Source organism: Chiloscyllium punctatum, chromosome 22, assembly GCF_047496795.1.
Source record: "Chiloscyllium punctatum isolate Juve2018m chromosome 22, sChiPun1.3, whole genome shotgun sequence".
NCBI classification, from domain to species: domain Eukaryota; kingdom Metazoa; phylum Chordata; class Chondrichthyes; order Orectolobiformes; family Hemiscylliidae; genus Chiloscyllium; species Chiloscyllium punctatum.
In genome coordinates this window covers 18,427,072-18,452,103 of record NC_092760.1, presented here as the reverse complement: position 1 = coordinate 18,452,103, position 25,032 = coordinate 18,427,072, and the positions used below count along the sequence as shown (strand labels likewise).

The 25,032-nt window shown below is 55.6% G+C and overlaps 1 protein-coding gene across 1 annotated transcript in view; it reads right to left on the bottom strand.

Annotated features, from left to right (window-relative positions):
* Nucleotides 1–8,200: 8,200 nt before the first annotated feature.
* The window catches only part of LOC140493348 (protein FAM180A-like), a 307,570-nt gene continuing 290,738 nt past the window's right edge, over nucleotides 8,201–25,032 (bottom strand). The window contains exon 3 of the mRNA XM_072591750.1: nucleotides 8,201–10,162. Within this exon, the coding sequence (XP_072447851.1) occupies nucleotides 9,827–10,162 (336 nt within the window). The 3' untranslated portion in view covers nucleotides 8,201–9,826. The remainder of the gene's footprint in view (nucleotides 10,163–25,032) is intronic.

The window sequence follows — 25,032 nt, the reverse complement described above, 5'->3', positions numbered from 1 at the left end:
ATTGCTTCCACACGTTTTAAAGGCGACGCGTAGTTCTCCACAAGATGAGCTACAAAAGCCAAATGAGAAAAGGCTGAATTCCTGAGAATGACTGACAGCAGGAAATTCCTCTTGAGCCCCCGGCATATCACACGCAGTGAGTGTCAGGGAAATCTCAAACCGAGAGACTTAAAAGCAAGATGGAGTGCAGCACCTCCTGTGAGTTACATCCCAGATTATGGGCATGGGCTGAAAGCTATTTTTGTGTCTTACCCTCGCAGGAGTTTGTGAAACCTGGGGCTACGAATCCCTGCAGCCCTAGTCTCACTGTTTCAGTGTGCTGTGAAGGTTACAGCTTGATTAGACACCCCTTTGCTGCAGGTAAAGAACACCCCTCTCTCTGTCACTGTGAATGCTGGGAACCAGGCCAGCATTGAATTGTTGGTCAAAAGGAAACAGGTCAACTAAGTGTGGAGCCAACACTCTGGAAATTAACTGTTTCATGACCAGTATGATCGAGCCATAACACTTCACCGTCCCTGTTTCATGAAGTTAACAGTCTGATTTGCATACATGTTTAAGCGTTATCTTCCTACTCGATGTAATCTACATATGTACATGTCATATTTTATTATATTTTCTCGTGTTTAATAGCGAATAAACTCATCCTTTGTGTTAACTTAAGAATGCCTAGTTAACCTGGCTCGTTTTAAACCATTCATTCACTCGGGTTAGGAAGAGGTACCCACGAGGGGAGGAATTCTTTCTAGAGTTAACCTGGATCTGAGCTCCCGAGAGAGAGTTTGGATTCAGAAGGGAGCGATCCACTTCAGCTCGGAGCATTAACCATCTCAATCCGGAATATGGACGTTTCCAAGGAACGGTTTGTACCGAGGGTCCAACTTAGATCAGAGTTTGAGGAGAAAGAGAGGCGAAAGATCAACAAAGCCATCATTAGATCCCTCAGTCGGTGAGGAACATGACACTCACTCAGATGTTACTCTCTGGGGGGGGGGTGTATCTGCTCCAGATGGTCTGGGGGGTATAAAGGACCAAGGAATAGTGAGCCTGGACTTCCGTGTTTCAAAAAAGGAAAAATAAATCCTTTCACCTCTTTATTCCCAACCGGAATTGTCCGATGTGGTTTGCCCACTGTTCATTACCATTGAGAGTGATTTGACAGTCTCCCTGGTTTCATTTTGTCTAATTTGCTAGATTTCCAGGAATACCGTCTGCAAGTTTATATTAAAGAACAAGATCTAGGCACACCGAAGGGAATTAGAACTCCAGCACCTGGGAAGGTTATTTTCTGTTTGGGGCTTTGATGGTTTTTCATACTTTTACCAAGGTACTGTAGAGATGGACAGTAATTATAGACTGTAGACACAGACAGTAACAATGGGCCAGTAACATCACCAATAATAATATACTGTAGAAATAGACAGTAACAATGTACTCGAGACATGGATCGTGACAATGTGCTGTAGATATAGACAGTCATCAGAGACTGGTCGAAATGAGCACTAACAATATACTGTACACAATAATTATAGACTGTAAACCTGGTACATGGCAATATGCTGTAGACATGGATAGTAATTATACACCATAGATATGGGTAGTAACAATATACTGTAGACAGTAATAATAAACTACAGACATGGACAGTAACAATTTACTATAGACAGTAATTATAGTCTGTAGATGTGGACAGTAACAATTTACTGTAGACAGTAATTATAGACTGTAGACATGGACAGTAACAATTTACTGTAGACAGTAATTATAGACTGTAGACATGGACAGTAACAATATACTGTAGACAGTAATTATAGACTGTAGACATGGACAGTAACAATTTACTGTAGACAGTAATTATAGACTGTAGACATGGACAGTAACAATATACTGTAGACAGTAATTATAGACTGTAGACATGGACAGTAACAATTTACTGTAGACAGTAATTATAGACTGTAGACATGGACAGTAACAATATACTGTAGACAGTAATTATAGACTGTAGACATGGACAGTAACAATATACTGTAGACAGTAATTATAGACTGTAGACATGGACAGTAACAATTTACTGTAGACAGTAATTATAGACTGTAGACATGGACAGTAACAATATACTGTAGACAGTAATTATAGACTGTAGACATGGACAGTAACAATTTACTGTAGACAGTAATTATAGACTGTAGACATGGACAGTAACAATATACTGCAGACAGTAATTATAGACTGTAGACATGGACAGTAACAATTTACTGTAGACAGTAATTATAGACTGTAGACATGGACAGTAACAATATACTGTCGACAGTAATGTACTGTTGAAATGATCAGTAATTATTTACTATAGAATTGGATTGTAACAATGTGTCAGTGTTCCTTCACTAGAACACTGCCCCCCACTGAGGTTTGAGTGTTCCCTCACTGGGAGAATGTTCCCTCACCGGGAGAGTGTTCCCTCACTGGGAGAGTGTTCCCTCACTGGGAGAGTGTTCCCTCACTGGGACAGTGTTCCCACACTGGGAGAGTGTTCCCTCACTGGGAGAGTGTTCCCTCACTGGGAGAGTGTTCCCACACTGGGAGAGTGTTCCCTCACTGGGACAGTGTTCCCTCACTGGGAGAATGTTCCCTCACTGGGACAGTGTTCCCTCACTGGGACAGTGTTCCCTCACCGGGAGAGTGTTCCCTCACTGGGAGAGTGTTCCCTCACTGGGAGAGTGTTCTCTCACTGGGAGAGTGTTCCCTCACCGGGAGAGTGTTCCCTCACTGGGAGAGTGTTCCCTCAATGGGAGAGTGTTCCCTCACTGGGAGAGTGTTCCCTCACTGGGAGAATATTACCTCACTGGGACAGTGTTCCCTCACTGGGAGAGTGTTCCCTCACTGGGAGAGAGTTCCCTCACTGGGACAGTGTTCCCTCACTGGGAGAATGTTCCCTCACTGGGAGAATGTTCCCTCACTGGGACAGTGTTCCCTCACTGGGAGAGTGTTCCCTCACCGCGAGAGTGTTCCCTCACCGGGAGAGTGTTCCCTCACTGGGACAGTGTTCCCTCACTGGGAGAGTGTTCCCTCACTGGGCCAGTGTTCCCTCACTGGGACAGTGTTCCCTCACTGGGAGAGTGTTCCCTCACTGGGGGAATGTTCCCTAACTGGGACAGTGTTCCCTCACTGGGACAGTGTTCCCTCACCGGGAGAGTGTTCCCTCACTGGGACAGTGTTCCCTCACTGGGACAGTGTTCCCTCACTTGGAGAATGTTCCCTCACTGGGACAGTGTTCCCACACTGGGACAGTGTTCCCTCACTGGTACCGTGTTCCCTCACTGGGAGAATGTTCCCTGACTGGGACAGTGTGCCCTCACTGGGACAGTGTTCCCTCACTGGGACAGTGTTCCCTCACTGGTACCGTGTTCCCTCACTGGGAGAATGTTCCGTCACTGGGACAGTGTTCCCTCACTGGGAGAGTGTTCCCTCACTGGGACTGTGTTCCCTCACCGGGAGAGTGTTCCCTCACTGGGACAGTGTTCCCTCACTGGGAGAGTGCTCCCTCACCGCGAGAGTGTTCCCTCACAGGGAGAGTGTTCCCTCACTGGGACAGTGTTCCCTCACTGGGAGAGAGTTCCCTCACTGGGACAGTGTTCCCTCACTGGGAGAGAGTTCCCTCACTGGGACAGTGTTCCCTCACTGGGACAGTGTTCCCTCACTGGGAGAGTGTTCCCTCAATGGGAGAGTGTTCCCTCAAAGGGACAGTGTTCCCTCAAAGGGACAGTGTTCCCTCACTGGGAGAATGTTCCCTCACTGGTAGAGTGTTCCCTCAATGGGACAGTGTTCCCTCATTGAGAGAATGTTCCCTCACTGGGACAGTGTTCCCTCACTGGGAGAATGTTCCCTCACTGGGACAGTGTTCCCTCACTGGGAGAGTGTTCCCTCACTGGGACAGTGTTCCCTCACTGGTAGAATGTTCCCTCACTGGGAGAGTGTTCCCTCACTGGGAGAGTGTTCCCTCACAGGGACAGTGTTCCCTCACTGGGAGAATGTTCCCTCACTGGGAGAGTGTTCCCTCACTGGGACAGTGTTCCCACACTGGGAGAGTGTTCCCTCACAGGGACAGTGTTCCCTCACTGGGAGAATGTTCCCTCACTGGGAGAATGTTCCCTCACTGGGAGAATGTTCCCTCACAGGGACAGTGTTCCCTCACTGGGAGAATGTTCCCTCACTGGGAGAATGTTCCCTCACTGGGACAGTGTTCCCTCACTGGGAGAATGTTCCCTCACTGGGAGAGTGTTCCCTCACCGGGAGAATGTTCCCTCACTGGGACAGTGTTCCCTCACTGGGAGAATGTTCCCTCCCTGGGAGAGTGTTCCCTCACTGGGAGAGTGTTCCCTCACCGGGAGAATGTTCCCTCACTGGGACAGTGTTCCCTCACTGGGAGAATGTTCCCTCCCTGGGAGAGTGTTCCCTCACTGGGAGAGTGTTCCCTCACTGGGACAGTGTTCCCTCACTGGGAGAATGTTCCCTCACTGGGAGAATGTTCCCTCACTGGGAGAGTGTTCCCTCACTGGGAGAATGTTCCCTCACTGGGACAGTGTTCCCTCACTGGGACAGTGTTCCCTCACTGGGAGAGTGTTCCCTCACCGGGAGAGTGTTCCCTCACTGGGAGAGTGTTCCCTCACTGGGACAGTGTTCCCTCACTGGGAGAATGTTCCCGCACTGGGAGAGTGTTCCCTCACTGGGACAGTGTTCCCTCACTTGGAGAATGTTCCCTCACTGGGACAGTGTTCCCACACTGGGACAGTGTTCCCTCACCGGGAGAGTGTTCCCTCACTGGGACAGTGTTCCCTCACTGGGACAGTGTTCCCTCACCGGGAGCGTGTTCCCTCACTGGGACAGTGTTCCCTCACTGGGACAGTGTTCCCTCACTTGGAGAATGTTCCCTCACTGGGACAGTGTTCCCACACTGGGACAGTGTTCCCTCACTGGTACCGTGTTCCCTCACTGGGAGAATGTTCCCTCACTGGGACAGTGTTCCCTCACTGGGAGAATGTTCCCTCACTGGGACAGTGTGCCCTCACTGGGACAGTGTTCCCTCACTGGTACCGTATTCCCTCACTGGGAGAATGTTCCGTCACTGGGACAGTGTTCCCTCACTGGGAGAGTGTTCCCTCACTGGGACTGTGTTCCCTCACCGGGAGAGTGTTCCCTCACTGGGACAGTGTTCCCTCACTGGGAGAGTGTTCCCTCAATGGGAGAGTGTTCCCTCAAAGGGACAGTGTTCCCTCAAAGGGACAGTGTTCCCTCACTGGGAGAATGTTCCCTCACTGGTAGAGTGTTCCCTCAATGGGACAGTGTTCCCTCATTGAGAGAATGTTCCCTCACTGGGACAGTGTTCCCTCACTGGGAGAATGTTCCCTCACTGGGAGAGTGTTCCCTCACTGGGAGAGTGTTCCCTCACTGGGACAGTGTTCCCTCACTGGTAGAATGTTCCCTCACTGGGAGAGTGTTCCCTCACTGGGAGAGTGTTCCCTCACAGGGACAGTGTTCCCTCACTGGGAGAATGTTCCCTCACTGGGAGAGTGTTCCCTCACTGGGACAGTGTTCCCTCACTGGGACAGTGTTCCCTCACTGGGAGAGTGGTCCCTCACTGGGAGAATGTTCCCTCACTGGGACAGTGTTCCCTCACCGGGAGAATGTTCCCTCACTGGTAGAATGTTCCCTCACTGGGAGAGTGTTCCCTCACTGGGAGAGTGTTCCCTCACAGGGACAGTGTTCCCTCACTGGGAGAATGTTCCCTCACTGGGAGAGTGTTCCCTCACTGGGACAGTGTTCCCACACTGGGAGAGTGTTCCCTCACAGGGACAGTGTTCCCTCACTGGGAGAATGTTCCCTCACTGGGAGAATGTTCCCTCACTGGGAGAATGTTCCCTCACAGGGACAGTGTTCCCTCACTGGGAGAATGTTCCCTCACTGGGAGAATGTTCCCTCACTGGGACAGTGTTCCCTCACTGGGAGAATGTTCCCTCACTGGGAGAGTGTTCCCTCACCGGGAGAATGTTCCCTCACTGGGACAGTGTTCCCTCACTGGGAGAATGTTCCCTCCCTGGGAGAGTGTTCCCTCACTGGGAGAGTGTTCCCTCACCGGGAGAATGTTCCCTCACTGGGACAGTGTTCCCTCACTGGGAGAATGTTCCCTCCCTGGGAGAGTGTTCCCTCACTGGGAGAGTGTTCCCTCACTGGGACAGTGTTCCCTCACTGGGAGAATGATCCCTCACTGGGAGAATGTTCCCTCACTGGGAGAGTGTTCCCTCACTGGGAGAATGTTCCCTCACTGGGACAGTGTTCCCTCACTGGGACAGTGTTCCCTCACTGGGAGAGTGTTCCCTCACCGGGAGAGTGTTCCCTCACTGGGAGAGTGTTCCCTCACTGGGACAGTGTTCCCTCACTGGGAGAATGTTCCCTCACTGGGAGAGTGTTCCCTCACTGGGACAGTGTTCCCTCACTTGGAGAATGTTCCCTCACTGGAACAGTGTTCCCACACTGGGACAGTGTTCCCTCACCGGGAGAGTGTTCCCTCACTGGGACAGTGTTCCCTCACTGGGACAGTGTTCCCTCACCGGGAGCGTGTTCCCTCACTGGGACAGTGTTCCCTCACTGGGACAGTGTTCCCTCACTTGGAGAATGTTCCCTCACTGGGACAGTGTTCCCACACTGGGACAGTGTTCCCTCACTGGTACCGTGTTCCCTCACTGGGAGAATGTTCCCTCACTGGGACAGTGTTCCCTCACTGGGAGAATGTTCCCTCACTGGGACAGTGTGCCCTCACTGGGACAGTGTTCCCTCACTGGTACCGTATTCCCTCACTGGGAGAATGTTCCGTCACTGGGACAGTGTTCCCTCACTGGGAGAGTGTTCCCTCACTGGGACTGTGTTCCCTCACCGGGAGAGTGTTCCCTCACTGGGACAGTGTTCCCTCACTGGGAGAGTGCTCCCTCACCGCGAGAGTGTTCCCTCACAGGGAGAGTGTTCCCTCACTGGGACAGTGTTCCCTCACTGGGAGAGAGTTCCCTCACTGGGACAGTGTTCCCTCACTGGGAGAGAGTTCCCTCACTGGGACAGTGTTCCCTCACTGGGACAGTGTTCCCTCACTGGGAGAGTGGTCCCTCACTGGGAGAATGTTCCCTCACTGGGACAGTGTTCCCTCACCGGGAGAATGTTCCCTCACTGGGAGAATGTTCCCTCACTGGGACAGTGTTCCCTCACTGGGAGAATGTTCCCTCCCTGGGAGAGTGTTCCCTCACAGGGACAGTGTTCCCTCACTGGGAGAATGTTCCCTCACTGGGAGAGTGTTCCCTCACTGGGACAGTGTTCCCTCACTGGGAGAATGTTCCCTCACTGGGAGAGTGTTCCCTCAAAGGGACAGTGTTCCCTCACTGGGAGAATGTTCCCTCACTGGGAGAGTTTTCCCTCACAGGGACAGTGTTCCCTCACTGGGAGAATGTTCCCTCACTGGGAGAGTGTTCCCTCACTGGGACAGTGTTCCCACACTGGGAGAGTGTTCCCTCACAGGGACAGTGTTCCCTCACTGGGAGAATGTTCCCTCACTGGGAGAATGTTCCCTCACTGGGACAGTGTTCCCTCACTGGGAGAATGTTCCCTCACAGGGACAGTGTTCCCTCACTGGGAGAATGTTCCCTCACTGGGAGAATGTTCCCTCACTGGGACAGTGTTCCCTCACTGGGAGAATGTTCCCTCACTGGGAGTGTGTTCCCTCACCGGGAGAATGTTCCCTCACTGGGACAGTGTTCCCTCACTGGGAGAATGTTCCCTCCCTGGAAGAGTGTTCCCTCACTGGGAGAATGTTCCCTCACAGGGACAGTGTTCCCTCACTGGGAGAATGTTCCCTCACTGGGAGAGTGTTCCCTCACTGGGAGAGTGTTCCCTCACTGGGAGAATGTTCCCTCACTGGGACAGTGTTCCCTCACTGGGACAGTGTTCCCTCACTGGGAGAGTGTTCCCTCACAGGGACAGTGTTCCCTCACTGGGAGAATGTTCCCTCACTGGGAGAGTGTTCCCTCACTGGGAGAATGTTCCCTCACTGGGAGAGTGTTCCCTCACTGGGAGAATGTTCCCTCACCGGGAGAGTGTTCCCTCACCGGGAGAGAGTTCCCTCACTGGGACAGTGTTCCCTCACTGGGAGAGAGTTCCCTCACTGGGAGAATGTTCCCTCACTGGGAGAGTGTTCCCTCACAGGGACAGTGTTCCCTCACTGGGAGAATGTTCCCTCACTGGGACAGTGTTCCCTCAAAGGGACAGTGTTCCCTCACTGGGAGAATGTTCCCTCACTGGTAGAGTGTTCCCTCAATGGGACAGTGTTCCCTCATTGAGAGAATGTTCCCTCACTGGGACAGTGTTCCCTCACTGGGAGAATGTTCCCTCACTGGGACAGTGTTCCCTCACTGGGAGAATGTTCCCTCACTGGGAGAATGTTCCCTCACTGGGAGAGTGTTCCCTCACTGGGACAGTGTTCCCTCACTGGTAGAATGTTCCCTCACTGGGAGAGTGTTCCCTCACTGGGAGAGTGTTCCCTCACAGGGCCAGTGTTCCCTCACTGGGAGAATGTTCCCTCACTGGGACAGTGTTCCCTCACTGGGAGAGTGGTCCCTCACTGGGAGAATGTTCCCTCACTGGGACAGTGTTCCCTCACCGGGAGAATGTTCCCTCACTGGGAGAATGTTCCCTCACTGGGACAGTGTTCCCTCACTGGGAGAATGTTCCCTCCCTGGGAGAGTGTTCCCTCACAGGGACAGTGTTCCCTCACTGGGAGAATGTTCCCTCACTGGGAGAGTGTTCCCTCACTGGGACAGTGTTCCCTCACTGGGAGAATGTTCCCTCACTGGGAGAGTATTCCCTCACAGGGACAGTGTTCCCTCACTGGGAGAATGTTCCCTCACTGGGAGAGTGTTCCCTCACTGGGAGAGTGTTCCCTCACTGGGAGAATGTTCCCTCACTGGGAGAGTGTTCCCTCACAGGGACAGTGTTCCCTCACTGGGAGAATGTTCCCTCACTGGGAGAGTGTTCCCTCACTGGGAGAATGTTCCCTCACTGGGAGAATGTTCCCTCACTGGGAGAGTGTTCCCTCACAGGGACAGTGTTCCCTCACTGGGAGAATGTTCCCTCACTGGGAGAGTGTTCCCTCACTGGGAGAATGTTCCCTCACTGGGAGAGTGTTCCCTCACTGGGACAGTGTTCCCTCACTGGGAGAATGTTCCCTCACTGGGAGAGTGTTCCCTCACTGGGAGAATGTTCCCTCAGTGGGACAGTGTTCCCTCACTGGGAGAATGTTCCCTCACTGGGAGAGTGTTCCCTCACTGGGAGAGTGTTCCCTCACTGGGACAGTGTTCCCTCACCGGGAGACTGTTCCCTCACTGGGACAGTCTTCCCTCACTCGGACAGTGTTCCCTCACTGGGAGAATGTTCCCTCACTGGGACAGTGTTCCCTCACTGGGACAGTGTTCCCTCACTGGGAGAGTGTTCCCTCACAGGGAGGGAGTGTTGAGGAAGAACACTTTGTGCTGTGAGCTAGAGGGAGTGTGGATTTTGGATTTGAGTTGGTCGGTGATTGTACAGGGCGAAGATTGTGATTTGTGGGATTTGACTCCTCAATGTGTCTGGTGAAGGCAGGCTGTGCTGTGTCTCATTAGGACGACGTAATCCTGGAGATTCTGTGGGACCAGGACATACCCCTTTTTACATTCAGTCCTGTTTGCAGTGAGTCCAAACCAAATTGATCAGGAAGGGCATGTGACTGGGTCACAGCCGACTGGGACCTGTGAGATCAGCACCGAACCAACTTGCCAGAGAGATCCCGGATCAGGGGAGCCACGAGTGAGCAGAAGAGATCTCCCCAGAGTTGCCGATCCGTCTGATCACTGGTGTGACCCTGATGTGCCGTGTACACTGAGGCCAGCAGTAATTGTTCAAAGATGTCCATTTCAAAGGTTTCTCCCGAACTTGGAATCTCTTGCAGCATTTTCCCGAGGGCAGCACGGTTCTTAGGGAACTGGGTGTTCATGATGTTGAGGAAGATGGGAGCTGCTCGTGTTGATGCTAACTCCTCGTCCATCAGACTGACCGTGTTCCTCTCATCAATGAGCAGACCACCAGCAAGGAACTGAGCACAAAGAGACACAGGCAGAAAGAGATCACCCTCCAAACTCAGCTCTCCCCCTCAACCTCCAACCTCCCCCATCTCCCCCCAACCTCCCCCATCTCCCCCCAACCTCCCCCATCTCCCCCCAACCTCCCCATCTCCCCCCAACCTCCCCATCTCCCCCCCAACCTCCCCATCTCCCCCCAACCTCCCCATCTCCCCCCAACCTCCCCATCTCCCCCCAACCTCCCCCATCTCCCCCCAACCTCCCCATCTCCCCCCAACCTCCCCATCTCCCCCCCAACCTCCCCATCTCCCCCCAACCTCCCCATCTCCCCCCAACCTCCCCATCTCCCCCCAACCTCCCCATCTCCCCCCAACCTCCCCATCTCCCCCCCAACCTCCCCCATCTCCCCCCCAACCTCCCCCATCTCCCCCCCAACCTCCCCATCTCCCCCCAACCTCCCCATCTCCCCCCCAACCTCCCCCATCTCCCCCCAACCTCCCCCATCTCCCCCCAACCTCCCCCATCTCCCCCCAACCTCCCCATCTCCCCCCAACCTCCCCATCTCCCCCCCAACCTCCCCCATCTCCCCCCAACCTCCCCATCTCCCCCCAACCTCCCCATCTCCCCCCAACCTCCCCACCTCCCCCAACCTCCCCCCATCTCCCCCCAACCTCCCCATCACCCCTCCAACCTCCCCATCTCCCTTCAACCTCCCCCAATCTCCCCCAACCTCCCCATCTCCCCCCAACCTCCCCATCTCCCCCCCAACCTCCCCCATCTCCCCCAACCTCCCCATCTCCCCCCAAACTCCCCACCTCCCCCAACTTCCCCATCACCCCCAACCTCCCCATCTCCCCCCCAACCTCCCCCATCTCCCCCCAACCTCCCCATCTCCCCCCAACCTCCCCACCTCCCCCAACCTCCCCATCTCCCCCCAACCTCCCCATCTCCCCCCAACCTCCCCATCTCCCCCCAACCTCCCCATCTCCCCCCCAACCTCCCCAGTTCCCCCCCAACCTCCCCATCTCTCCCAAACCCCCCATCTCCCCCCAACCTCCCCATCTCCCCCCAACCTCCCCCATCTCCCCCCCAACCTCCCCATCTCCCCCCAACCTCCCCATCTCCCCCCAACCTCCCCCATCTCCCCCAACCTCCCCCATCTCCCCCCAACCTCCCCATCTCCCCCCAACCTCCCCCATCTCCCCCCCAACCTCCCCATCTCCCCCCAACCTCCCCATCTCCCCCCCAACCTCCCCATCTCCCCCAACCTCCCCCATCTCCCCCCAACCTCCCCCACCTCCCCCAACCTCCCCATCTCCCCCCAACCTCCCCTCATCTCCCCAACTACCCCATCTCCCCCCAACCTCCCCCATCTCCCCCCAACCTCCCCCATCTCCCCCCAACCTCCCCCATCTCCCCCCAACCTCCCCTCATCTCCCCAACTACCCCATCTCCCCCCAACCTCCCCCATCTCCCCCCAACCTCCCCCAACCTCCCCATCTCCCCCCAACCTCCCCTCATCTCCCCAACTACCCCATCTCCCCCCAACCTCCCCCATCTCCCCCCAACCTCCCCATCTCCCCCCCAACCTCCCCACCTCCCCCAACCTCCCCATCACCCCTCCAACCTCCCCATCTCCCTTCAACCTCCCCCAATCTCCCCCAACCTCCCCTCATCTGCCCAACTACCCCATCTCCCCCCAACCTCCCCTATCTCCCCTCCAACCTCCCTAACCTCCCCCCAACCTCCCCTAATCTCCCCCCTAAACTCAACCCATCTCCCTCCCAACCTCCCCCACCTCCCCCAACCTCCCCATCTCCCTCCAACCTCCACTATCACCCCTCCAACTTCCCCCCAACCACCCCATCTCCCCTCCAACCTCCCTCCACCTCCCCTCATCTCCCTCCAAACACTCCTCATCTCCCTCCAACCTCCCCCATCTCCCCTCCAACCTGTGGCCCATCTCCCCCAACCTCCCTCATCTCCCCCCAACCTCCCCTCATCTCCCCAACCACCCCATCTCCCCCCAACCTCCCCTCATCTCTCCCCAAACTCCCCTACTCCCCCCCAACCTCCCTCATCTCCCCCCAACCTCCCTCATCTCCCCCAATCTCCCCATCACCCATCCAACCTCCCTCCACCTCCCCCATCTCCCTCCAACCTCCCGATCTCCCCTCAACCACCCCTCATCTCCCCCCAAACTCCCCATCTCCCCCCAACCTCCCTAACCTCCCCCCAAACTCCCCTAATCTCCCCCCTAAACTCAACCCATCTCCCTCCCAACCTCCCCCACCTCCCCCACCTCCCCCAACCTCCCCATCACCCCTCCAACCTCCCCATCTCCCTTCAACCTCCCCCAATCTCCCCCAACCTCCCTCATCTCCCCAACATCCTCCATCTCCCCCCAACCTCACCCTTTCCCCCAACCTCCCCCATCTCCCCCCAACCTCCCTAACCTCCTCCCAACCTCGCCTCATCTCCCCCCTAAACTCACCCCATCTCCCTCCCAACATCCCCCATCTCCCACAACCTCCCCATCTCCCTCCTAACCTCCCCCAACCTCCCCATCTCCCCCCAACTTCCCCCATCTCCCCCCAACCTCCCCATCACCCCCCAACCTCCCCCATCTCCCCCCAACCTCCCCCATCTCCCCCCAACCTCCCCCATCACCCCCAACCTCCCCCATCTCCCCCCAACCTCCCCCATTTCCCCCCAACTTCCCCATCTCCCCCCAACCTCCCCCATCACCCCCCAACCTCCCCATCTCCCCCCAACCTCCCCCATCTCCCCCCAACCTCCCCCCATCACCCCCCAACCTCCCCCATCTCCCCCAACCTCCCCCCATCTCCCTCCAACCTCCCCATCTCCCCCAACCTCCCCCCATCTCCCCCAACCTCCCCCCATCTCCCTCCAACCTCCCCCATCTCCCCCAACCTCCCCCCATCTCCCCCAACCTCCCCCCATCTCCCCCCAACCTCCCCCCATCTCCCCCCAACCTCCCCCCATCACCCCCCAACCTCCCCCATCTCCCCCCAACCTCCCCCATCTCCCCCCAACCTCCCCCATCACCCCCCAACCTCCCCATCTCCCCCCAACCTCCCCCCATCACCCCCCAACCTCCCCCATCTCCCCCCAACCTCCCCCCATCACCCCCCAACCTCCCCCCATCTCCCTCCAACCTCCCCCATCTCCCCAACCTCCCCCCATCTCCCCCCAACCTCCCCCATCTCCCCCCAACCTCCCCCATCACCCCCCAACCTCCCCCATCACCCCCCAACCTCCCCCATCTCCCCCCAACCTCCCCCAATCTCCCACCACCCTCCCTCATCTCCTCCAACCTCCCCATCCCCCCAACCTCCCCATCTCGCCCCAACCTCCCCATCTCCCCATCTCCCCCAACCTCCCCCATCTCCCCCAACCTCCCCTCACCCCTCACCCCTCCAACCTCCACCATCACCCCTCCAACCTCACCCCATCTGACCCCAACCTACCCCCATCTCCCCCCAACCTCCCCTCATCACCCTCAACCTCCTGCATCTCCCCCAACCTACCCCAATCTCCCCCAACCTCCCCCATCTCCCCCAACCACCCATCTCCCTCCCAAACTCCCCCATCTCCCCCCCAACCTCCCCATCTCTCCCCAACCTCCCCTCATCTCCCCCAACCTCCCCCTCATCCCCCCCCAACCTCCCCCATCTCCCCCAAACCCCCCATCTCCCCCCCAACCTCCCCATCTCCCCCCAACCTCCCCCATCTCGCCCCAACCTCCCCTATATACCCCCAACCTCCCCCCATTTCCCCCCTAACCTCCCCATCTCCCCCCAACCTCCCCATCTCCCCCAACCTCCCCTATCTCCCCCCAACCTCCCCATCTCCCCCAACCTCCCCTATCTCCCCCCAACCTCCCCAACCTCCCTCAAATCCCCGCAACCTCCCGTCATTTCACCCCTAACCTCACCCCATCTCCCCCCTAACCTCCCCCATCTCCTTCAACCTCCCCCCATCTCCCTCCCAAACTCCCCATCTCCCCCAAACTCCCCAATCTCCCCCAACCTCCCCCCATCTCCCTCCCAAACTCCCCATCTCCCCCAAACTCCCTCCATCTCCCCCAACCTCCCCATCTCCCCCCAACCTCCCCCATCTCCTTCAACCTCCCCCCATCTCCCTCCCAAACTCCCTCCATCTCTCCCAACATCCCCATCTCCCCCAACCTCCATCTCCCCCAACCTCCCCATCTCCCCCCAGCCTCCCCCATCTCCCTCCAACATACCCCCATCTCCCTCCCAAACTCACTCCATCTCCCCCAACCTCCCCATCTCCCCCCAACCTCCATCTCCCCCAACCTCCCCCATCTCCCCCCAACCTCCCCCCATCTCCCTCCAACATACCCCCATCTCCCCCAACTACCTACATCTACCCCAACTTCCCCCTTTCTCCCACCATCCTCCCCATCTCCCCCAACCTCCTCCATCTCCTCCCAACCTCCCCATCACCCCAAACTCCCCTCATCTCCCCCTCAACTTCTCCCTATCTCCCCCTAACCTCCTCCCATCTCCCCCCAACCTCCACATCTCCCCCAACCTCCCCATCTCCCTCCCAAACTCCCCCATCTCACCCCAAACTCCCTATCTCCCCCAACCTACCCCCATCTCCCCTAACCTCCCCCATCTCCCCTAACCTCCCCAATCTCCCCCAACCTCCCCGCATCTCCCTCCCAAACTCCCCATCTCCCCCAAACTCCCCAATCTCCCCCAACCTCCCCCATCTCCCTCCCAAACTCCCCATCTCCCCCAAACTCCCCAATCTCCCCCAACCTCCCCCCATTTTCCCCCCCAACCTCCCCCATCTCCCCCCCAACCTCCCCATCTCCCCCCAACCTCCCCATCTCCCCCAACATCCCCCATCTCCCCCAACCTCCCCATCTCCCTCCCAAACTCCCCCATCTCACCCCAAACTCCCCATCTCCCCCAAACTCCCCATCTCCCCCAACCTCCCCCATCTCCCCCAACCTCCCCCATCTCCCCCAACCTCCCCATCTCCCCCCAACCTCCCCATCTCCCTCCCAAACTCCCCCATCTCCCCCCAACCTCCCCCATCTCCCCCAACCTCCCCCATCTCCCCCAACCTCCCCATCTCCCCCAACCTCCCCATCTCCCTCCCAAACTCCCCCATCTCACCCCAAACTCCCCATCTCCCCCAACCTACCCCCATCTCCCCCAACCTCCCCATCTCCCCCAACCTCCCCCATCTCCCCCAACCTCCCCATCTCCCTCCCAAACTCCCCCATCTCACCCCAAACTCCCCATCTCCCCCAACCTACCCCCATCTCCCCCAACCTCCCCATCTCCCCCAACCTCCCCATCTCCCCCAACCTACCCCCATCTCCCCCTAACATCCCCCATCTCCTTCAACCTCCCCCCATCTCCCTCCCAAACTCCCTCCATCTCTCCCAACATCCCCATCTCCCTCCAACCTCCATCTCCCCCAACCTCCCCATCTCCCCCCAGCCTCCCCCCATCTCCCTCCAACATGCCCCCATCTCCCCCAACTACCTCCATCTACCCCAACCACCCCCCTTTCTCCCACCATCCTCCCCATCTCCCCCAACCTCCCCATCTCCCCCCAACCTCCCCATCTCTCTCCCAAACTCCCTCCATCTCCCCCCAAGCTCCCCCATTTCCCCCCAACTTCCCCATCTCCCCAACCTCCCCATCTCCCCAACCTCCCCATCTCCCCCAACCTCCACCATCTCCCCCAACCTCCCCAACCTCCCCCATCTCCCCCAACCTCCGCCCATCTCCCTCCCAAAATCTCTCCATCTCCCCCCAACCTCCCCATCTCCCCCAACCTCCCCATCTCTCCCCAATGTACCCCCATCTCCCCCAACCTACCCTCATCTCCCCCCAACCTCCCCCATCTCCCCCATCCTCACCCCATCTCCCTCCCAAACTCCCACCCATTCTCCCCCAACATACCCATCTCCCCCAACCTCCCCATCTCCTCCAACCTCCCCCATCTCCCCCCAACCTCCCCCATCTCCCTCCAACCTCCTCCAACTCCCTCCAACCTCCCCATCCCCCCAGTCTTCCCTCATCTCCCCCAACCTCCTCCATCTCCCCCAAACCTCCCCCCATCTCCCACCCAAACTCACCCATCTCTCCCCTACCTCCCCTCATCTCCCCACAACTTCCCCACATCTTCCCCAACCTCACACCATCTCCCCCCAAACACCCCTCATCTAAATACCCATCCCTCACCCTCCAAATCCCGTCCCCATTCACCCCTCTCCATCCCTCACCCTCCAAACCCCGTCCCCATTCCCCCCTCACTATCCCTCACCCTCCCAACCCCGTCCCCATTCACCCCTCACCATCCCTCACCCTCCAAATCCCGTCCCCATTCCCCCCTCACCATCCCTCACCCTCCAAACCCCGTCCCCATTCCCCCCTCACCATCCCTCACCCTCCAAACCCCGTCCCCATTCCCCCCTCACCATCCCTCACCCTCCAAATCCCGTCCCCATTCACCCCTCTCCATCCCTCACCCTCCAAACCCCCCCCACTCACCCATCACCATCCCTCACCCTCCAACCCCGTCCCCATTCCCCCCTCACCATCCCTCACCCTCCAAATCCCGTCCCCATTCACCCCTCACCATCCCTCACCCTCCAAATCCTGTCCCCATTCACCCCTCACCATCCCTCACCCTCCAAATCCCGTCCCCATTCACCCCTCACCATCCCTCACCCTCCAACCCCGTCCCCATTCCCCCCTCACCATCCCTCACCCTCCAAACCCCCCCCACTCACCCGTCACCATCCCTCACCCTCCCAACCCCGTCCCCATTCACCCCTCTCCATCCCTCACCCTCCAAACCCCGTCCCCATTCCCCCCTCACCAACCCTCACTCTCCAATCCCCGTCCAATTTACCCCTCTCCATACCCCACCCTCCAAACCCCATCCATATTCCCCTCTCACTATCCCTCACCCTCCAAACTCCGTCCCCATTCCCCCCTCACTATCCCTCACCCCCCAATCCCCGATCCCCATTCCCCCCTCACTATCCCTCACCCCCCAAACCCCGTCCCCATTCCCCCCTCACTATCCCTCACCCTCCAAACCCCGTCCCCATTCCCCCCTCACTATCCCTCACCCCCCAAACCCCATCCCCATTCCCCCCTCACTATCCATCACCCCCCAACCCCCGTCCCCATTCCCCCCTCACCATCCCTCACCCTCCAAACCCCGTCCCCATTCCCCCCTCACTATCCATCACCCCCCAATCCCCGATCCCCAATCCCCGATCCCCATTCCCCCCTCACTATCCCTCACCCTCCAAACCCCGTCCCCATCCCCCCCTCACTATACCTCACCCTCCAAACCCCGTCCCCATTCCCCCCTCACTATCCCTCACCCTCCAACCCTGTCCCCATTCCACCCTCACTATCCCTCACCCCCCAATCCCCGTCCCCATCCCCCCCTCACTATCCCTCACCCCCCAATCCCCGATCCCCATTCCCCCCTGACTATCCCTCACCCCCCAATCCCCGTCCCCATTCCCCCCTCACCATCCCTCACCCCCCAAACCCCGTCCCCATTCCCCCCTCACTATCCCTCACCCCCCAATCCCCGATCCCCATTCCCCCCTCACCATCCCTCACCCCCCAAACCCCGTCCCCATTCCCCCCTCACTATCCCTCACCCCCCAATCCCCGATCCCCAATCCCCGATCCCCATTCCCCCCTCACTATCCCTCACCCTCCAACCCCCGTCCCCATTCCCCCCTGACTATCCCTCACCCCCCAACCCCCGTCCCCATCCCCCCTCACTATCCCTCACCCCCCAACCCCCGTCCCCATTCCCCCCTCACTATCCCTCACCCCCCAACCCCCGTCCCCATTCCCCCCTCACTATCCCTCACCCCCCAATCCCCCATCCCCATCCCCCCCTCACTATCCCTCACCCTCCAACCCCCGTCCCCATCCCCCCCTCACTATCCCTCACCCCCCAATCCCCGATCCCCATTCCCCCCTCACCATCCCTCACCCCCCAATTCCCGATCCCCATTCCCCCCTCACCATCCCTCACCCCCCAATTCCCGATCCCCATTCCCCCCTCACCATCCCTCACCCTCCAATCCCCGATCCCCATTCCCCCCTCACTATCCCTCACCCCCCAACCCCCGTCCCCATTCCCCCCTCACTATCCCTCACCCCCAACCCCCGTCCCCATTCCCCCCTCACTATCCCTCACCCTCCAACCCCCGTCCCCATTCCCCCCTCACTATCCCTCACCCTCCAACCCCCGTCCCCATTCCCCCCTCACTATCCCTCACCCCCCAACCCCCGTCCCCATTCCCCCCTCACTATCCCTCACCCTCCAACCCCCGTCCCCATCCCCCCCTCACTATCCCTCACCCCCCAATCCCCGTCCCCATTCCCCCCTCACTATCCCTCACCCCCCAACCCCCGTCCCCATTCCCCCCTCACTATCCCTCACCCCCCAACCCCCGTCCCCATTCCCCCCTCACTATCCCTCACCCTCCAACCCCCGTCCCCATCCCCCCCTCACTATCCCTCCCTGTTAATTAGCCCCAATGAGGTTGCCTTGCATCCCTGCCTTGGGACCTACTCCGTCTAGTCCTTGATCCCTATAGGTCAGCGTTGGCCTGGTGTCTGCTCCCTGGGGTTCCCTCAGGCCTGGCTCTGATCTCTGGGAGCCAGCCTGACCTTCCGTGTGATCCCTGTGATGAACCCTGACCTTCCGTGTGATCCCTGTGATGAACCCTGACCTTCTGTGTGCTCCCTGTGATGAACCCTGACCTTCTGTGTGCTCCCTGTGATGAACCCTGACCTTCTGTGTGATCCCTGTGATGAACCCTGACCTTCCGTGTGATCCCTGTGATGAACCCTGACCTTCTGTGTGATCCCTGTGATGAACCCTGACCTTCTGTGTGCTCCCTGTGATGAACCCTGACCTTCTGTGTGCTCCCTGTGATGAACCCTGACCTTCTGTGTGCTCCCTGTGATGAACCCTGACCTCGTGTGTGTACTCCCTGTGATCCACTGAGCTCTGTGTGTGTTCCTTGGTCCAGCCCGGCTCCTGTCGGCTCAGCCCAGGGGCCGATTGGTGGGATACCATCAGCCCTTGATGTGGTCATTGTCGGATCCGCTCAGCCCCCGGACCTCTGCTGTGTGATTGGCTCAGCCCTGGCATTGATCCCTGGTTGCCTGGTTACCTGTGATCGGGTCACACCACGGAGCACCGTGTGTTCCCAGTGAGATCTGAGGCCAGTCAGTACCCACAGCCCTGCCCACTGCCTTCTGCCTACAGTCTGAGCTGGATGGGGGCTGTCTCCTGTCTGCCTGTTTGCGGTCTGCCTGTTTTCCCTTCCACCTGTTTTGCTGTCCAGGAGCTCGGGGCAGCCTGTAACAGCTGCTGTCAGTCAGCGACATTCCCCAGGAACCTGGCTCCGGTTCGGAAACACAGCTGCATTGGGATGGGCAGGCTGCTTGACCCCTTTCACATCCACACTCCCCAGTTCGTCCTGTCCCCTCACTACACATCCCCCGCCCACGGCTGCCATCCACAACAGCATCAGCTGGCACTGACTGGCACTGCCTGAGGCCTGGCACCACTCCCAAACTCGGAGCCTGTCACCCAGCCCTCGCCAGGCTCAGAGAGAGGTATCTATGAGCACACAGCATGAACACACAAGTCTGGCTGACTCTGAGAGAGTGAAGGGAAACAGGTGGCAGCAGCTGGACGTGGGACACCGGGGGGGGGGGGGGGTCCACGGAACAAACAGGTTCTGAGACTGAGAATCAGAAGCGGGAGATACAACCACAGACATAGCCCAGGCCAAATACCACACTGAGAGGCACCAACAAGTTGGAACAATCGCAATTAAATTGCAGACAAATTTCTGTCAGTAAACAATTTGAATGTGGATGTGTCTGTGTGTGTGTCTCTGAGTGTATGTCAGTGAGTGTGCACCTGTAGGTGTGTGTTTGTGTCTGAGTGTATGTCAGTGAGTGTGCACCTGTAGGTGTGTGTTTGTGTCTGAGTGTATGTCAGTGAGTGTGCACCTGTAAGTCTGTGTTTGTGTCTCTGAGTGTATGTCAGTGAGTGTGCACCTGTAAGTCTGTGTTTGTGTCTGAGTGTATGTCAGTGAGTGTGCACCTGTAAGTCTGTGTGTGTCTCTGAGTGTATGTCAGTGAGTGTGCATCTGTAAATCTGTGTTTGTGTCTGAGTGTATGTCAGTGAGTGTGCACCTGTAAATCTGTGTTTGTCTCTGAGTGTATGTCAGTGAGTGTGCACCTGTAAGTCTGTGTTTGTGTCTCTGAGTGTATGTCAGTGAGTGTGCACCTGTAAATCTGTGTTTGTCTCTGAGTGTATGTCAGTGAGTGTGCACCTGTAAGTCTGTGTTTGTGTCTCTGAGTGTATGTCAGTGAGTGTGCACCTGTCAGTCTGTGTTTGTGTCTGAGTGTATGTCAGTGAGTGTGCACCTGTAAATCTGCGTTTGTGTCTGAGTGTATGTCAGTGAGTTTGCACCTGTAAATCTGTGTTTGTCTCTGAGTGTATGTCAGTGAGTGTGCACCTGTAAGTCTGTGTGTGTGTCTCTGAGTGTATGTCAGTGAGTGTGCACCTGTAAGTCTGTGTTTGTGTCTGAGTGTATGTCAGTGAGTGTGCACCTGTAAGTCTGTGTGTGTGTCTCTGAGTGTATGTCAGTGAGTGTGCACCTGTAAATCTGTGTTTGTCTCTGAGTGTATGTCAGTGAGTGTGCACCTGTAAGTCTGTGTGTGTGTCTCTGAGTGTATGTCAGTGAGTGTGCACCTGTAAATCTGTGTTTGTCTCTGAGTGTATGTCAGTGAGTGTGCACCTGTAAGTCTGTGTGTGTGTCTCTGAGTGTATGTCAGTGAGTGTGCACCTGTAAGTCTGTGTTTGTGTCTCTGAGTGTATATCAGTGAGTGTGCACCTGTAAGTCTGTGTTTGTGTCTGAGTGTATGTCAGTGAGTGTGCACCTGTAAGTCTTGTTTGTGTCTGAGTGTATGTCAGTGAGTGTGCACCTGTAAGTCTTGTTTGTGTCTGAGTGTATGTCAGTGAGTGTGTACCTGTAAGTCTGTGGGTCTGTCTCTGAGTGTATGTTATTGAGTGTGCACCTGTAAGTCTGTGTGTGTGTCTCTGAGTGTATGTCAGTGAGTGTGCACGTGTAAGTCTGTATGTGTGTCTCTGAGTGTATGTCAGTGAGTGTCCACATGTAGGTGTGTGTTTGTGACTCTGAGTGTATGTCAGTGAGTGTGTACCTGTAGGTGTGTGTTTGTCTCTGAGTGTATGTCAGTGAGTGTGCACCTGTAAGTCTGTGTTTGTGTCTGAGTGTATGTCAGTGAGTGTGCACCTGTAAGTCTGTGTTTGTGTCTCTGAGTGTATGTCAGTGAGTGTGCACCTGTAAGTCTGTGTTTGTGTCTGAATGTATGTCAGTGAGTGTGCATCTGTAAATCTGTGTTTGTGTCTGAGTGTATGTCAGTGAGTTTGCACCTGTAAGTCTGTGTTTGTGTCTGAGTGTATGTCAGTGAGTGTGCACCTGTAAATCTGTGTTTGTCTCTGAGTGTATGTCAGTGAGTGTGCACCTGTAAGTCTGTGTTTGTGTCTCTGAGAGTATGTCAGTGAGTGTGCACCTGTAAGTCTGTGTTTGTCTCTGAGTGTATGTCAGTGAGTGTGCACCTGTCAGTCTGTGTTTGTGTCTGAGTGTATGTCAGTGAGTGTGCACCTGTAAATCTGTGTTTGTGTCTGAGTGTATGTCAGTGAGTTTGCACCTGTAAGTCTGTGTTTGTGTCTGAGTGTATGTCAGTGAGTGTGCACCTGTAAATCTGTGTTTGTCTCTGAGTGTATGTCAGTGAGTGTGCACCTGTAAGTCTGTGTTTGTGTCTCTGAGTGTATGTCAGTGAGTGTGCACCTGTAAGTCTGTGTTTGTCTCTGAGTGTATGTCAGTGAGTGTGCACCTGTCAGTCTGTGTTTGTGTCTGAGTGTATGTCAGTGAGTGTGCACCTGTAAATCTGTGTTTGTGTCTGAGTGTATGTCAGTGAGTTTGCACCTGTAAGTCTGTGTTTGTGTCTGAGTGTATGTCAGTGAGTGTGCACCTGTAAATCTGTGTTTGTCTCTGAGTGTATGTCAGTGAGTGTGCACCTGTAAGTCTGTGTTTGTATCTCTGAGTGTATGTCAGTGAGTGTGCACCTGTAAGTCTGTGTTTGTGTCTGAGTGTATGTCAGTGAGTGTGCACCTGTCAGTCTGTGTGTGTGTCTCTGAGTGTATGTCAGTGAGTGTGCACCTGTCAGTCTGTGTGTGTGTCTCTGAGTGTTGTCAGTGAGTGTGCACCTGTAAATCTGTGTTTGTGTCTGAGTGTATGTCAGTGAGTGTGCACCTGTAAGTCTGTGTGTGAGTGCCTGAGTGTATGTCAGTGAGTGTGAACCTGTAAGTCTGTGTTTGTGTCTGAGTGTATGTCAGTGAGTGTGCACCTGTCAGTCTGTGTTTGTGTCTGAGTGTATGTCAGTGAGTGTGCACCTGTAAGTCTGTGTCTGTGTCTCTGAGTGTATGTCAGTGAGTGTGCACCTGTAAGTCTGTGTTTGTGTCTCTGAGTGTATGTCAGTGAGTGTGCACCTGTAAGTCTGTGTGTGTGCCTCTGAGTGTTTGTCAGTGAGTGTGCACCTGTAAGTCTGTGTGTGTCTCTCTGAGAGTATGTCAGTGAGTGTGCACCTGTAAGTCTGTGTTTGTCTCTGAGTGTATGTCAGTGAGTGTGCACCTGTAAGTCTGTGTGTGTCTCTCTGAGAGTATGTCAGTGAGTGTGCACCTGTAAGTTTGTGTTTGTCTCTGAGTGTATATCAGTGAGTGTGCACCTGAAAGTCTGTGTTTGTGTCTGAGTGTATGTCAGTGAGTGTGCACCTGTAAGTCTTGTTTGTGTCTGAGTGTATGTCAGTGAGTGTGTACCTGTAAGACTGTGTGTCTGTCTCTGAGTGTATGTCATTGAGTGTGCACCTGTAAGTCTGTGTGTGTGTCTCTGAGTGTATGTCAGTGAGTGTGCACGTGTAAGTCTGTGTTTGTGTCTGAGTGTATGTCATTGAGTGTGCACCTGTAAGTCTGTATGTGTGTCTCTGAGTGTATGTCAGTGAATATCCACATGTAGGTGTGTGTTTGTGACTCTGAGTGTATGTCAGTGAGTGTGCACCTGTAGGTGTGTGTTTGTCTCTGAGTGTATGTCAGTGAGTGTGCACCTGTAGGTCTGTGTGTGTGTCTCTGAGTGTATGTCTGTGAGTGTGCACCTGTAAATCTGTGTTTGTGTCTGAGTGTATGTCAGTGAGTGTGCACCTGTAAGTCTGTGTTTGTGTCTGAGTGTATGTCAGTGAGTGTGCACCTGTAAGTCTGTGTTTGTCTCTGAGTGTATGTCAGTGAGTGTGCACCTGTAAGTCTGTGTTTGTGTCTCTGAGTGTATGTCAGTGAGTGTGCACCTGTAAGTCTGTGTTTGTGTCTCTGAGTGTATGTCAGTGAGTGTGCACCTGTAAGTCTGTGTGTGTGTCTCTGAGTGTATGTCAGTGAGTGTGCACCTGTAAGTCTGTGTGTGTGTCTCTGAGTGTATGTCAGTGAGTGTGCACCTGTAAATCTGTGTTTGTGTCTGAGTTTATGTCAGTGTGTGTGCACCTGTAAGTCTGTGTTTGTCTCTGAGTGTATGTCAGTGAGTGTGCACCTGTAGGTCTGTGTGTGTGTCTCTGAGTGTATGTCTGTGAGTGTGCACCTGTAAGTCTGTGTTTGTCTCTGAGTGTATGTCAGTGAGTGTGCACCTGTAAGTCTGTGTTTGTGTCTGAGTGTATGTCAGTGAGTGTGCACCTGTAAGTCTGTGTTTGTCTCTGAGTGTATGTCAGTGAGTGTGCACCTGTAAGTCGGTGTATGTGTCTCTGAGTGTATGTCAGTGAGTGTGCACCTGTAAGTCTGTGTTTGTGTCTGAGTGTATGTCAGTGAGTGTGCACCTGTAAGTCTGTGTATGTGTCTCTGAGTGTATGTCAGTGAGTGTGCACCTGTAAGTCTGTGTGTGTGTCTCAGTGTATGTCAGTGAATGTGCACCTGTAAGTCTGTGTTTGTGTCTGAGTGTATGTCAGTGAGTGTGCATCTGTAAGTCTGTGTGTGTGTCTCTGAGTGTATGTCAGTGAGTGTGCACCTGTCAGTCTGTGTTTGTGTGATTGAGTGTATGTCACTGAGTGTGCACCTGCACGTCTGTGTTTGTGTCTGAGTGTATGTCACTGAGTGTGCACCTGTAAGTCTGTGTTTGTGTCTGAGTGTATGTCAGTGAGTGTGCACCTGTACGTCTGTGTTTGTGTCTGAGTGTATGTCACTGAGTGTGCACCTGTAAGTCTGTGTGTGTGTCTCTGAGTGTATGTCAGTGAGTGTGCACCTGTAAGTCTGTGTTTGTTTCTGAGTGTATGTCACTGAGTGTGCACCTGTACGTCTGTGTTTGTGTCTGAGTGTATGTCAGTGAGAGTGCACCTGTAAGTCTGTGTTTGTGTCTGAGTGTATGTCAGTGAGGGTGCACCTGTACGTCTGTGTTTGTTTCTGAGTGTATGTCACTGAGTGTGCACCTGTAAGTCTGTGTGTGTGTCTGAGTGTATGTCAGTGAGTGTGCACCTGTAAGTCTGTGTTTGTTTCTGAGTGTATGTCACTGAGTGTGCACCTGTACGTCTGTGTTTGTGTCTGAGTGTATGTCAGTGAGTGTGCACCTGTAAGTCTTTTTTGTGTCTGAGTGTATGTCAGTGAGTGTGCACCTGTAAGTCTTTTTTTGTGTCTGAGTGTATGTCAGTGAGTGTGAACCTGTAAGTCTGTGTTTGTTTCTGAGTGTATG